The sequence below is a fragment of the Silurus aristotelis genome (assembly GCF_946808225.1).
Source record: "Silurus aristotelis genome assembly, chromosome: 20".
Taxonomy (NCBI): Eukaryota; Metazoa; Chordata; class Actinopteri; order Siluriformes; family Siluridae; genus Silurus; species Silurus aristotelis.
The window spans coordinates 1917035-1930546 of record NC_139593.1 but is presented as its reverse complement, the minus strand read 5'-3'; the positions used below and the strand labels follow the sequence as shown (position 1 = coordinate 1930546).

Genomic DNA, 13512 nt, shown 5'->3' with positions numbered 1-13512 from the left:
TTACTTAAGTACATGTCAGAGCCAAGACTTCTTTACTTTCACTTAAGTAAAAAAGTATAATCAGTACTTCAACTTTTACCCGAGTATTTTAAAACATGAGTATCTGTACTTCTACTTAATTAATGGATGTGTGTACTTTTGCCACCTCTGCAAATAACCCTGCTGGGTTTCAGTTCCTATTTTAAATGTGTGAATATAAGTGTGAATGCAGCTCAGTGTGCTTTGCTTTGCAAAATGTGCACTAGCCTTGAAACTAAGCTGGCAAACTGTAGCCTTTATATCAGAACTGAAAGGGTTACAAAATCAACATTTAATTTCATTCAAGGTTGTTGTTGTTGTTGTTTTTTGACATCCAAAGAATCGTGTCATTGTTACTGATAACACCAACATGGTTAAGCAATTACATGAATTATTATAAACAAAAAGCAATTCTAATGATCAGAGGATGATATGATCAGATGGTGATGAATGATGCTTGAACAGCATTATCTTAGACATATTTACAGTATGGATAAAAGGTCTACACAGCACTGGATGAGGGAGCGTTGGTTTGTGGTTGAGTCTTGCTTAATGGAGTAACTGAAAAAAGATCATGGAAAAAGTTCCTACCTGTAGCTGGAGGTGTCTCAGCATGCACTGATGGACTTGTGATAGGTGATGTAGCAGAGTATGTGGTGTGTGTAGACTGTGAGACAGTACTGCTGGCAGGAACATCTGAGAGAACAGAAAGAGGATTAAGCTACAATCCAGGCTCAGCTTTACACAGTTACAGGTTTAAGATTCACAGTTGAATCTTAATTTATCAATTTTATTGATCCTCCTTAAATCACCAAACTGCCCATTTATATTAAACCAAACCCAAAACATTACCATAAAACTCAACATAATATAAAAAGTCTTTACTGTGTAACACTCACCCAGTTTAATCAGCAGTCGAATCTTTGTGTAAATATCTGTTGTTGGCCATGCTCGCTCGATCCCACACCAGTAAGTGTCTTCATCCTCTGCTCTCAGATCAGTGATGGTGATAGTAAAGATTTTGGCTGTTGTGTCGTCGTACAGAGAGAATCTGGTGTCTTTAGCAGGAGATCCAGATTCAACCCAAACATGCTCCCAGTCAGTACATTTACCTCTGCAGATATATTTCTTGTATGTTTCATATCCAGGTTCATAGCGGCATTTAATCCGAAATGGTCTTCCTCTGTATCCAGTTACTGTAATTACATCATCAGATCCAGCTGGAGAATAAAATACAGTGGAATTAAATGTGATTCAGGATGATGATGCAACATTTAAGACCAAATAAAGCTCAGGTTCCAGAAACATTTAAGTGCATTGCGGGGAGTGTAAGAGGAGCTACAAAAGCTATACGCAGATAAATCAATACAGATTTTTTAAATAACAATCAGAAAAACATATTTTAAAAAAATCATACATGTAAGAAAACAGGATTATCTGCTTTTTCTACCCTATAGAAAAGTATGATTTCATATTTTGCATTTAACCACAATAACCAAAGAAATTGCAAGGTGACTGCACAGATAAAGCTTTAGCCCTGACCTTAACTGTATAGTTATAGACAGTCTCAAAAACTTATTTTTAGTGTAGGTTATAGTGAAAATAAGTAGAGACAAATAAATGTTTCCTTATATTAATGTAACTTGAACAACTTGCACTTGCATCTTGCACTTTCTCAGTAATTTGTGTGTTATAAAAATAACTAGAAAGTCTGAGCAGCACGTAGATCATTTCTGAACCCTGATACTTCATGTTAAAAATTCTATCTAGCAAGGAAAGTCCATCACTGCAGAGGTTTAATGTTGATCATAAATATGTTAAAGTGTTTTTACTCACCTATAATCCAGCAGAAGCTAAAAATAAGGAAGATCTTCATTCTAAGTGTTGTGTTAGTCATCTTCCACCTCTCACTGTCTCTGCCTGGGTGACTGTGCAGTGTCTATTTGTGTAGTGAAAGAAACAGTGACGTCTTGTTTGCAAGCCCCTCAGGAAGTGCCTGGGTGGGCTGTACATTTCACCCACAGGCCTTCAGTGGTGTCTTACCTGAAACAGTCCTCATCTTAATACGATCAGTATGACATAATGGTTATAGAAACCAACAGTATTATAGAGAAGTGCAGTAGAACAGATCGCTCATACAGTGGGAATGAATGACATTACTTAAGCAAGAAACTTGTTATTAAAGTTGTTGTTAACTTTCAGATAATTCTTAAGGCCTTAAGGCAGATTTCTTTGACTCTGGGAATGCATGATAGCTAAAATCTGATTGGATAGAAACTCAAACATAAACATAAATGTCTGGATGCAGGGCAGAAAACTGACAGAAAAGTTAGAAAATGAATAAACTTAATGGGATTAATTTAATACATATTTATGAAACAAATATATTAAAACAAAAGTCAGTGATTCTGCCAGTATTTAGACCAACAGAGAAGGCCTTGCTGGCCTTGATGGCCAACCACTGGTAAACTGTATTCTCAATTGTGGGGTTCATTTCCTCTTAGTTTGTGGTACTTCTAAGTACATAAGATATGATAACCAATGTAAAATAGATAAATCTTTTATATAAATGTTTTTAAATATAACTGGGTGGTAGTTAAAAGCATTAGTTCATGTACTCTACTGGACTCTACTGATCTACTTGTTGAGATTAGGATATGGGGCCTTTAAAAAAAAACTGGCTGATGTCAGTACATGTGCATGTGTGATGATGCACATAAACAAGTGAATCATGCATTGAAATGGTGATAGGCTTCATGTGTAGTGATTTACATTTAAATAATGAATTATCATCCATGTATACATTAAAGTGACATTTTTGGATAGGGTTGCAAATTCGCTGTTAAACATGTGCTTTAAGAACTCAATTTGGTTCTGAAATGTTCCTCTGATTCTGTGGCTGATGTGAAGGTGGCATTGAGGGTGGCATTTTAAAGGGGTCCAGGATCATTCTCTTAAGCAGAAATTGTGTAAATTTGTATGTACCCACTGATTGTTGTCTGAGATAAAACACAGTTGTGGTTCTTAGAGGAACCCCTTTGATGTTACAAAAGCAAATAAGCCATATTATACTATTAGTGAACAAAGAGATGTTACCTTGGAGGTTGTACAACCCCAATTCCAAAAAAGTTGGGACACTGTGTAAATTTATATAAAAACAGAATGCAATGATTTTTAAATCTCATAAATCTATATTCTATTGACAATGGATGAAAGCATTTACAGTAAGTGATGACGTACCACACAAGCACCCCCAAGGGTGGTAAAAGTGCACAGTGCTGCACTCACAAATCACTCATCTGCATGTTCCTGAAACACAAAAACTAGAATCAACATTTCCTGTGGGAGTATTTATTCTGTTCATATAATTTAATAAAATGTTTGTTATATTTAACCTAAGAATCCTCACATTAAACATTAGTGTAATATCATCCAGGTGTCGGTGAAGCTGCGCCTCTTGCACACATTATGCTCCTTGTTTATCAGGAAGTTGCTGAACATTTAGCACTACTCGACTGGTACCACCTTCTCTCAGGGTAAAAGGTAAATATACTTCAAGGATCTTCTCTGTTCTGGCACCAAGTTGGTGGAATGAAATTCCCCAAGATGTCCAATCAGTGGAGTTTTCACTGGCTTCAAGTGACAGGTGAAGACCATCTTCTTCCTGAAACACTTAACGTTTCCCGGTTTGCTTTTTCTTTAATTTAAGTTGCAGGCTGATGGTGGCTTAAGTTTGTAATCAAGTGAACCAGTGTGGATTTATTCAACGATAGAAATTCAAAGCACTTTTGTATGTCGCTCTGAAGAAGGGCATCTGCTAAATGTCGCAAATGTAAATGTAAATGGAAGTTGTGGTCGATAAGCTCAGCTGGATCCTGCCAGTTCCAGTAGCAGTGTGTTCCCAGAGAGCAGCTCACATCGTGGTGTTGGGCGAGAGAACCGAGCTGTCGGGGAGCAGAACCACCACCGTGATAACTTCCTCCACCTCGAACATCACTTTCAGATCTATCAGAGACAACACACACACACACACAGCTCACAACAGCATGTGATATCAGAATATTTATAGAAAGAGAAACCGCACTACTAAGCAGGTCCCCATACTTCCTGTAAAGGTCCTCGAAAGGCGGAAAGAGGCAACTTGCCCACAGAAGCTGTTGGTGCTCTGGTGCTTAGCTACACTCTATTATCATCAAAAACCAGATCACATGACTCTCTTGACTTTAATTACTGCACTACATGAGGCACAGATTAATGACTTAGATTATACAATATGATTATTGTATATGATTATTCTTTCTCTCTCTCTCTCTCTCTCTCTCTCTCTCTCTCTCATATATATATATATATATATATATATATATATATATATATATATATATATATATATATATATATATATATATACAGTGAGGAAAATAAGTATTTGAACACCCTACTATTTTGCGAGTTCTCCCACTTAGAAATCATGGAGGGGTCTGAAATTGTCACCGTAGCTGCATGTCCACTGTGAGAGACATAATCTAAAAAAAAAAATCCAGAAATCACAATTTATGATTTTTTAACTATTTATTTTTATGATACAGCTGCAAATAAGTATTTGAACACCTGAGAAAGTCAATGTTAATATTTGATACAGGAGCCTTTGTTTGCAATTACAGAGGTCAAACGTTTCCTGTAGTTTTTCACCAGGTTTGCACACACTGCAGGAGGGATTTTGGCCCACTCCTCCACACAGATCTTCTCTAGATCAGTCAGGTTTCTGGCCTGTCGCTGAGAAACACGGAGTTTGAGCTCCCTCCAAAGATTCTCTATTGGGTTTAGGTCTGGAGATTGGCTAGGCCACGCCAGAACCTTGATATGCTTCTTACAGAGCCACTCCTTGGTTATCCTGGCTGTGTGCTTCGGGTCATTGTCATGTTGGAAGACTCAGCCTCGACCCATCTTCAATGCTCTAACTGAGGGAAGTAGGTTGTTCCCCAAAATCTCACAATACATGGCCCCGGTCATCCTCTCCTTAATACAGTGCAGTCGCCCTGTGCCATGTGCAGAAAAACACCCCCAAAGCATGATGCTACCACCCCCATGCTTCACAGTAGGGATGGTGTTCTTGGGATGGTACTCATCATTCTTCTTCCACCAAACACGTTTAGTGGAATTATGAACCAAAAGTTCTATTTTGGTCTCATCTGACCACATGACTTTCTCCCATGACTCCTCTGGATCATCCAAATGATCATTGGCAAACTTAAGATGTTCCTGGACATGTACTGGTTTAAGCATGGGAACCTTCCGTGCCATGCATGATTTCAAACCATGACGTCTTAGTGTATTACCAACAGTAACCTTGGAAATGGTGGTCCAAGTTGTTTTCAGGTCATTGGCCAGCTCCTCCTGTGTAGTTCTGGGCTGATTTCTCACCTTCCTTAGGATCATTGAGACCCCATGAGGTGAGATCCTGCATGGAGCCCCAGTCCGAGGGAGATTGACAGTCATGTTTAGCTTCTTCCATTTTCTAATGATTGCTCCAACAGTGGACCTTTTTTCACCAAGCTGCTTGGCAATTTCCCCGTAGCCCTTTCCAGCCTTGTGGAAGTGTACAATTTTGTCTCTATTGTCTTTGGACAGCTCTTTGGTCTTGGCCATGTTAGTAGTTGGATTCTTACTGATTGTATGGGGTGGACAGGTGTCTTTATGCAGCTAACGACCTCAAACAGGTGCATCTAATTTAGGATAATAAATGTAGTGGAGGTGGACATTTTAAAGGCAGACTAACAGGTCTTTGAGGGTCAGAATTCTAGCTGATAGACAGGTGTTCAAATACTTATTTGCAGCTGTATCATACAAATAAATAGATTAAAAATCATATATTGTGATTTCTGTAATTTTTTTTTTTTAGATTATGTCTCTCACAGTGGACATGCACCTACGATGACAATTTCAGACCCCTCCATGATTTCTAAGTGGGAGAACTTGCAAAATAGCAGGGTGCTCAAATACTTATTTATATTATATATATCACATTCTTCTGATAAAATGTTCCACTAGAGCAGTTTTTACACACAGTCATGATCTACGAGAGAAGCAGATGGTACAGGACTGAGGCGAAATCTCTGATTTCAAATCACTGACTTTTAGTATCTACTTCTAGTCTATAAAAAGTTAATCATAGATTTATCACAATTTTTTATACAAAACAAAAGTACAGATAGGGAATCCAGTCCAACTGTAGTATTTTGTTAAAACGTAACATAATTTACAAATCCAGGCTCCATCATAAAAGCCAGCGTTCACAAAATACTTCTAACAAATCAAGTATGAATGATAAAGCCTTGTTCAGAAAGTTGTTATTAAAAAGCTGCCTGTTCATTTCAATCTGACCCGAATTAATGTTTAGTGCAGGACATGGAACACCTTTATCACGTCTCCAGAAAAATTGTGATGGCACAATTCATGATGCACAGGTAGGATCTAATGAGAAACAATTGTGTCTTCATTAAGCCAGTGGTGAAACCTGGCAGCTTCCACACCACAGAGATTGAATATTTATGCATGCAAGATATTTAAATTTTTTTTCCACAAAAATATTTCCCAACAAAAAAACAATGTCACCTTACAAGCACTAATTTGGAGTTACCATGTTTTAAATAAAAATATCGAACAAAATGAAATTTCTCTTTTCAAGTCAGTAATATAACATAATTGGTAAGGGCTCTAAATACTTTTTCAAGGCACTGTACATCCTTCTATGTTACCATCAGAATCTACAGCTTGATTTAAAATATATCAAATGTATTTTTTTCCTTAAAATTCTACAAACAATATCCTATAATGTCAATGTAAAAGAAGGTTGTTTGAAATATCTGCAAATTTGTTAAAAATACTGTGCTTGGGTGAGAGAACATAACTCTCCCATTCCAGCAGCTGGCAGTAGCCTGTATTTGGCATCGAAACAGAGAAAGCAGATGAGCTAGAACGTCTCTAGTTTACATATGTAACCCTAGTTCCCAGAGCTAACGAGACGCTCATCGCAACGCTTTGGGAACCCCTGGCGTTGTCCATGTTCTGAACCACATGTGAAATCTGGCCAATAGGCAAGTCATGACATCATCAGCGGGTGATTTCCCGACAACCAGGAGCAACAAAATGGCCAGAGGAGCCTGGAGTGGCTCTGAGGTCGAGGTCATAAAACCTGACGAAGGAGCAGCCCGCAGCGTCGCAGATGGAGCGGTCCAGGCTGTAGAGGCCGCCACATTCCGGGTGGAGTGAGCCTTGATCCTGAGCAGAGCAGGAAGACCCTTCGTCTGGTTTTATGACCTCGACCTCAGAGCCACTCCAGGCTCCTCTGGCCATTTTGTAGCTCCTGGTTGTCGCGATGTCAACCGCCGATGATGTCATGACTTGCCTATTGGCCAGATTTCACATGTGGTTCAGAGCGTGGACAATGGCAGGGGTTCCCAAAGCATTGCGATTAACGTCTTGTTTCCTCGGGAAACTAGGGTTACAAACGTAACTTAAAGACGTTCTAGCTGGACGTTCTAGCTAGCTCTTCTAGCTAGCTCTCAGACCACAGGAGGATCTGTCGTGCCAGATTGTATCCCCAGGAGAGCACACAACTCACGTTTCAGGACCAGAGCATGCTGGAGAGGACACACCCCATTTTCCGGCGTGGAGAGGACCCAAATTGAATCGAGTAAGCCCTCTCTATAGTAAGCAGGACCCACTGAGACACGTCTGGCCTCCGACCTTCTCAGAGCGGCTGGAGCATTGCCCTGCAGCCGTTGAAGCCTCCTGAGAGGCGGCGGTTCTTCCCCATCTGCAGCGATCTTTGGGGGAGGAAATAGAGGGAGACACCTGCTGGAGGGGGGGTGTCAAACAACACATCGGCTGCGTGTAATCCCTCCCCCCCCCCCCCCCCTCTAAAGTGAGGTGGGGCAAAACGGAACATGCAATTTTGCTTGCATGTAAGCTCATGACTGCACACATACACACAAAGCGTTTACCTGAACAAGAAGAAGCTAATGTCACTACCACCGCACAGCCATTTTGTAGCTCCTGGTTGCTGCGGCGTTGCCCGCCGATGATGACACGACTTGCCTATTGGACAGATTTTACAGGTGGTTCAGAGCATAAACAATGTGAGGCGTTTCCAAAGCGTTACGATGCAGCTCGAGTTCTTGAATGGGGAACTGTAAATGTTGGCCAACCATCGACTTGGTGTGTCCCCGGCTTTCCACACCACTTTCTTGCCATTCTGAGCCATCCAGACACTAGGCAGGGAAATTATATCAAATTGCTGTTTGTTGCCTGGTGGTGAAAGTCAGGAACTAAGGAATATTTGCTGTCCTGATAACAATGGTACTAACATGATCTGTCTGGACATTCACCAGCATCCACTAAGTAGATCAGGAGCATTTCATGATTCAGTAAAATAGTTTTTTGGCAGCAGCTCCAGTGACTGCCCTGACATTGCCCTTTTAGAGTGTATGGAAACATGAGCCCAAGCAGTCAGTGATTGACTCCCTCTCAATAACTCTTCAAGCACCACCTCCCATTTGCATGCACCCAACAAAAAAAGTTATCGGGCAGTGCCATCATACATGTGGTGTGAATTAACAGTCTGAATATTAAATATACATTAATGAGAGCTGCCAGTGATTTATGTCAGAAGAGAGAAATTAATACATGCATTATTTGTCACAATTAAATTATGACCACAAAGAATAAATTCTTAAAATTTGTTTATATAACAATTTTTTAATAATATCCACATGTTGGTCAAAAAGTTTTTTTTTTTTCTAAAAATATCAATATTTAACTCTGGTAGACAGATTCAGGTAAATTGTGTTTTTCTCTTGCTTGGAGGGTGAGTACATTGTGGTCATTTACATAATCTTCATTAGTCTGAAATAAAAAAATACAAATAATTTACATGTTTGTAAGTAAAGTGTTTGTGAAAATATGACCTGAAACAAACCATCGTCTTGTACCTGTATGGAAGATTGTGTTGCTGTTACAGGGCCTGCAGGGAGATGAGAACATCACCACAGTTTGGTTTAATACAAAATATGCAGAGCAACATGAATATCGGGGCAGTGAAAAGTTTGTATTCTGTTGCTTGAACACTTTACATTGAAGACAATCACATATCACTGTCAGGATTACACTGAGAGACACAGACTACATTTCCCACAATTCAATGCACTCCATTAACTGCATGTGTTTCACATTCACCAACACTACACTTCATGTACACTAACGTCTATTTTGTCTTTCAAAAGTCAAAGAATTTTGCATATGTTCATGCTCATACTTATTTCCTTTTTTCATTTTTTGTTTCTTTTTTTATTTGATTTTTTTACTTAAATAAAATGTTTGCACTTCATCACACGACACACTGAGACTGCAACAACGACTGGCATATTTGATTTACTGTACAGGTGTGTATGGTTGTAATCAAAACAATTTGGTCTATTCCTTTTGTTGTTTTTAAAATCATTTCAAGCTCAATTATTTTGGTTTTGGGCAACTGAGTGCAAAAGCACCACACAGTCATCAGTAATACAAAGAATCATGCAGTATGCAGTAGTGAAGCTAGAAGTGATGTCTCTCTGGGCCAGTGTGTAGCTACATGCAGTGACTCCAGCATCACATACAGGCTTTTCTCTGTATAACATCACTAACTAAAGATTCTGAGATTGATAACTGTTTGTCTTTTACTGTTGTTAGTAAGGACATGAGCAGTAAAACAGTCCATCATGAGGTTTGAAAATCACCATAAATTAATCAGACACTTATAATCACAATGGCAGTGAACGCCACTGCACCTGTACTGATCAGGAGGTAGGTAGATATACCTGGAACATCTGTACAGAACATAAAGGTGAACCATAAACATAAATGTTCCAACCACATGGAATCAGTAGTGGAGGTGTGTAGAAGGAGGTGGACATGAGCAGGCCATTAATAATGTTACAAATTAAGCCAATTTGGAGCCTGTGATTACAGACGTATTAAGTACTTTATGAAATCTATTATTTCTTATACCTTACAAATTATAGTTATTATATCAATACTGGGTGGATTAAAAAAGCATAATGGATACAAGGCATTTATGGAAGAGAGGAATAATATAAACAAAATGTAATGATTATTTTTAAAAGCTGAATAATAGGTGAGTGCTGGAGTGTTAGCGCTGCTCAGTATTATCTTAAACTCGTTTACAATGTGAATGCGGGGGGTGAACATACCATCGAATGAGGTTGAGGTGGTTTGGTGATGAATCTTGTTTAATGGATTAACTGAAAATTGTAAGAAATGATGAATGTCGTGACAGAAATATAATAAAGAAAAGCTCAAGAAGAAGTTCTTACCTGTAGGTGGAGGTGTCTCCGCATGCACTGATGGATTTACAGTCTGTGTTAAAGCACAATGTGTGGTGTGTGTGATCTGTAAGATGTCACTGCTGGTGGAATCATCTGAGAGAATAGAAACAGGATCATGGATTTTGTACAGAAATGTACAAAAAATCAGGAGTGAACAGAAAATAGACGTTTTCCTATATCAATCAATTTTCAATTTTCATTAATTTATTGCTCATTTCATTCTAATTGAAACGATTCGAAAAAAAGAATGTTTAAAAAGGAAAAAAGGGCGTGTCTTATTTGTTGTGTTTTTATTATATCGTTTAAATAGCATTCATTGGTTTTTGTATTTACAGTATATTCTGTACTGTATCTTATTCTGTATCTTGTCTTGTCTTGTCTTGTCTTGTCTTGTCTTGTCTTGTCTTGTCTTGTCCTGTCCTGTAATGTCCTGTCTTGTCTTATCTTATGTGAATGGAATGGGTTGATTTGAATGGAACTAGTTTTATTGACCCCTGTAGAGCGAAGTAAATAAGGTGTTGCTAAGTTCTGGTCAGAATCAATTAAACTCAATTAAAACTTAAACTTGCACACATTAAAATCTAATGGTCCTTTATTCCACTTTCTACAGATGATTTAAATTCTAGTCCTCTGTTAGTAACAGTGGTTCAGTTTTTTGTTAATTAAAATGTGCATTCAATAAATTATTGTGTGAGATTATTTTAGTCTCCTCTGTGAGACACTCACCCGTATTAACCAGCAGTTGAAGCTTTGTGAAAATATTAGGCCCTGGCTGCTTTACCACACACCAGTAAGTGTTTGCATCCTCTGCTCTCAGATCAGTGATGGTGATGGTGAAGATTTTGGCTGTTGTGTTTTCGTACAGAGAGAATCTGGTGTCTTCAGCAGGAGATCCAGACTGAACAGGAATGTCTTTGGTTGCAGGCCAACGGGGACATTTACCTCTGCAGAGATACTTGTTGTTCTTTTCATATCCAGATTCATAGTGACATTTAATCTGAACTGATCTTCCTCTGTATCCAGTTACTGTAGTTACAGCATCAGATCCATCTGGAGAATAAAACAGAGTGGAATGAAATTTGATCATAAAACAGGGTGTCTTCATTAGACATGTTTTTTTGTTTAAGCACAGGATTAATTTACAAGTATAGATGTGTAAATGGTACTTTCTGTAGGTCATTTCAACTGGTTTTGAAGATATCCAGGAAGTCTTAGCAACGCGTACAAATTCGAAACTGAAGCTCAATATGAAAGTTCTATTGAGGTATAAATGTTAATTTCTGCAAAGTACTTACCTGTGATCAGGCAGAATGCGAACAGAACGAGGATCTTCATCATCAGTCCAGTCTCACAAACGTCTCCTCAGAACATATAAACAAATGCTTTGTTAGTTATCTTCCACTTTCTCACTCTCTCTTTCTGGTGACTGTGTGGTGTGTATTTGCGTGCTAAATGACTAAATGACAGCATGTCCACTTCCACCTCTTGTGACTGAAAACCACTCAGGAAGTGCCTGTATGAAATGCTGCACTGCAGTATGAACTTTAATCTCACTTGTGCTTTGTGTCTTCTGTTTTCTTACCAGTTGATGGTGAGTTTGTGTAATAAGACGTTTTTACTTATGTTTTACTTATCAATGAATCTTGTATTTGAGAGAACTAGATGTACTCCTGGATTAAGTAGAGTGTTTGTAAGTGTGTCTCACCATCAGATGCATCACCATACACCTCAGCATGTACAGCTTCCTGTCACTGCTTAAAACAGGGATTGATACGCTATTTCATGCTTTTATTCACACAGAATTATTAACACACTTGAGTTGGAGTTGGATTCTTATGATAATATATATATATATATATATTGCCAAATCTTTTATTTTTATATTTTTTTTATCATATGGACATATGACAGAGCTTTTCTGTGCCAAATATACTCCTGCTGGGTTCGTATACGCTGCTGACTTTTTTTTTCCAACTATGGCCTTTTATTGAGGGCACAAGCAAAAGCTTGCCCATCAACGTGCTTCATGTAGTTGGCAGCACTTCACAGGATTCGCTGAAGAAGAATGTTTACAAAAAAAGTGTGTTTTTGGGATGTGAGGATCAGCTTGTTCAGCTTCCCAAAGCACCCAGCATCACATGAACAGTAGATGTAGTTTGTTTTTTTGGGGGCCGAAATAGAGTATTCTCGCGGTGTTATCTCTGACTCCCAATCAAAGCTGCAGTACATCCACTATGGCTTCAAACTTCACTTGCTACATTATGATGATACACTGAGCATAATATATTTACACAAGCATGTATTCTAATATCCAAAATTCTATGCTATTTTCATAGCTGTGTTGAAAAATTATTGAAAAACACAAACCAGTCAAGAGCAGATCATAGGCCATTGACAGGATCTATTCCCTCTGTTATTATCGTGATTCCTGTGCACATGTCCCTGGTCTGAGCTTGGCACATCAAATGTTTACCGATAAAAAATATTTTTGTGTTGAGTTTGATTATTTTTTATATCTGATTAAAAAAAGGACGTTGTGAATAAACGTGTGTTGCATTACGCTGCATTATTCGCGTGTTATTAAAACCAGTACCGATAAAATTAATTAGCATTTTTGACAGCTGTAATTAATATATTAATACAAAATGAATTTAAAATGTTGTTCTCTAATGAATGTATCCAGAACACAAGCAGAGAAAAGATGATGATGATCAGGTGATCAGGAATGTCTCTGTTTTCAGTCATGTTTCCATCACTGACTCCCTCTGTCTCATCCACGTTAACCCCAGACTTCTTACTGCCTTCTGCCTGCTCATTGTGACCTTCATAAACTAGTCTACATCTGTGGTGTGAGAGAGACAGGAAATGATACACCAGTGGATTGAAAAAGCAGCACAATGACAGGAAATGGGTTGATGGGCTGAAAATGGCGCAATGTGAAGAAAAAATATTGATCATGTCACAAATAGATTAAAACTAAAGTAACAATCCTGGTTTGAAAATGTAAGAAGTAGAAAATACAGATATTTGTGTAAAAATATAATGAGTGAAAGTAAAAAGTTGTCTGGAAGAAAATAAATAAATAGTGAAGTAAAATACTGATAGCAGA

General features: G+C 38.3%; 1 protein-coding gene and 1 long non-coding RNA gene across 2 annotated transcripts in view; one reads left to right on the top strand and one right to left on the bottom strand.

Annotated features, from left to right (window-relative positions):
- Positions 1-13512, bottom strand: part of LOC310715880 (uncharacterized protein) — a 184087-nt gene that overhangs the window by 80589 nt on the left and 89986 nt on the right. The window contains exons 11-14 of the mRNA XM_083522577.1: positions 11130-11453; positions 10392-10496; positions 918-1238; positions 610-714 (exon numbers count right to left, since the gene is read on the bottom strand). Coding sequence (XP_083378703.1) covers positions 610-714; positions 918-1238; positions 10392-10496; positions 11130-11453 — 855 coding nt within the window. The remainder of the gene's footprint in view (positions 1-609; positions 715-917; positions 1239-10391; positions 10497-11129; positions 11454-13512) is intronic.
- LOC310715916 lies at positions 1682-3926 on the top strand. Its single transcript, XR_014530433.1, has 3 exons — positions 1682-1696; positions 1745-1963; positions 3792-3926. It is a non-coding gene; the product is annotated as an uncharacterized lncRNA (long non-coding RNA).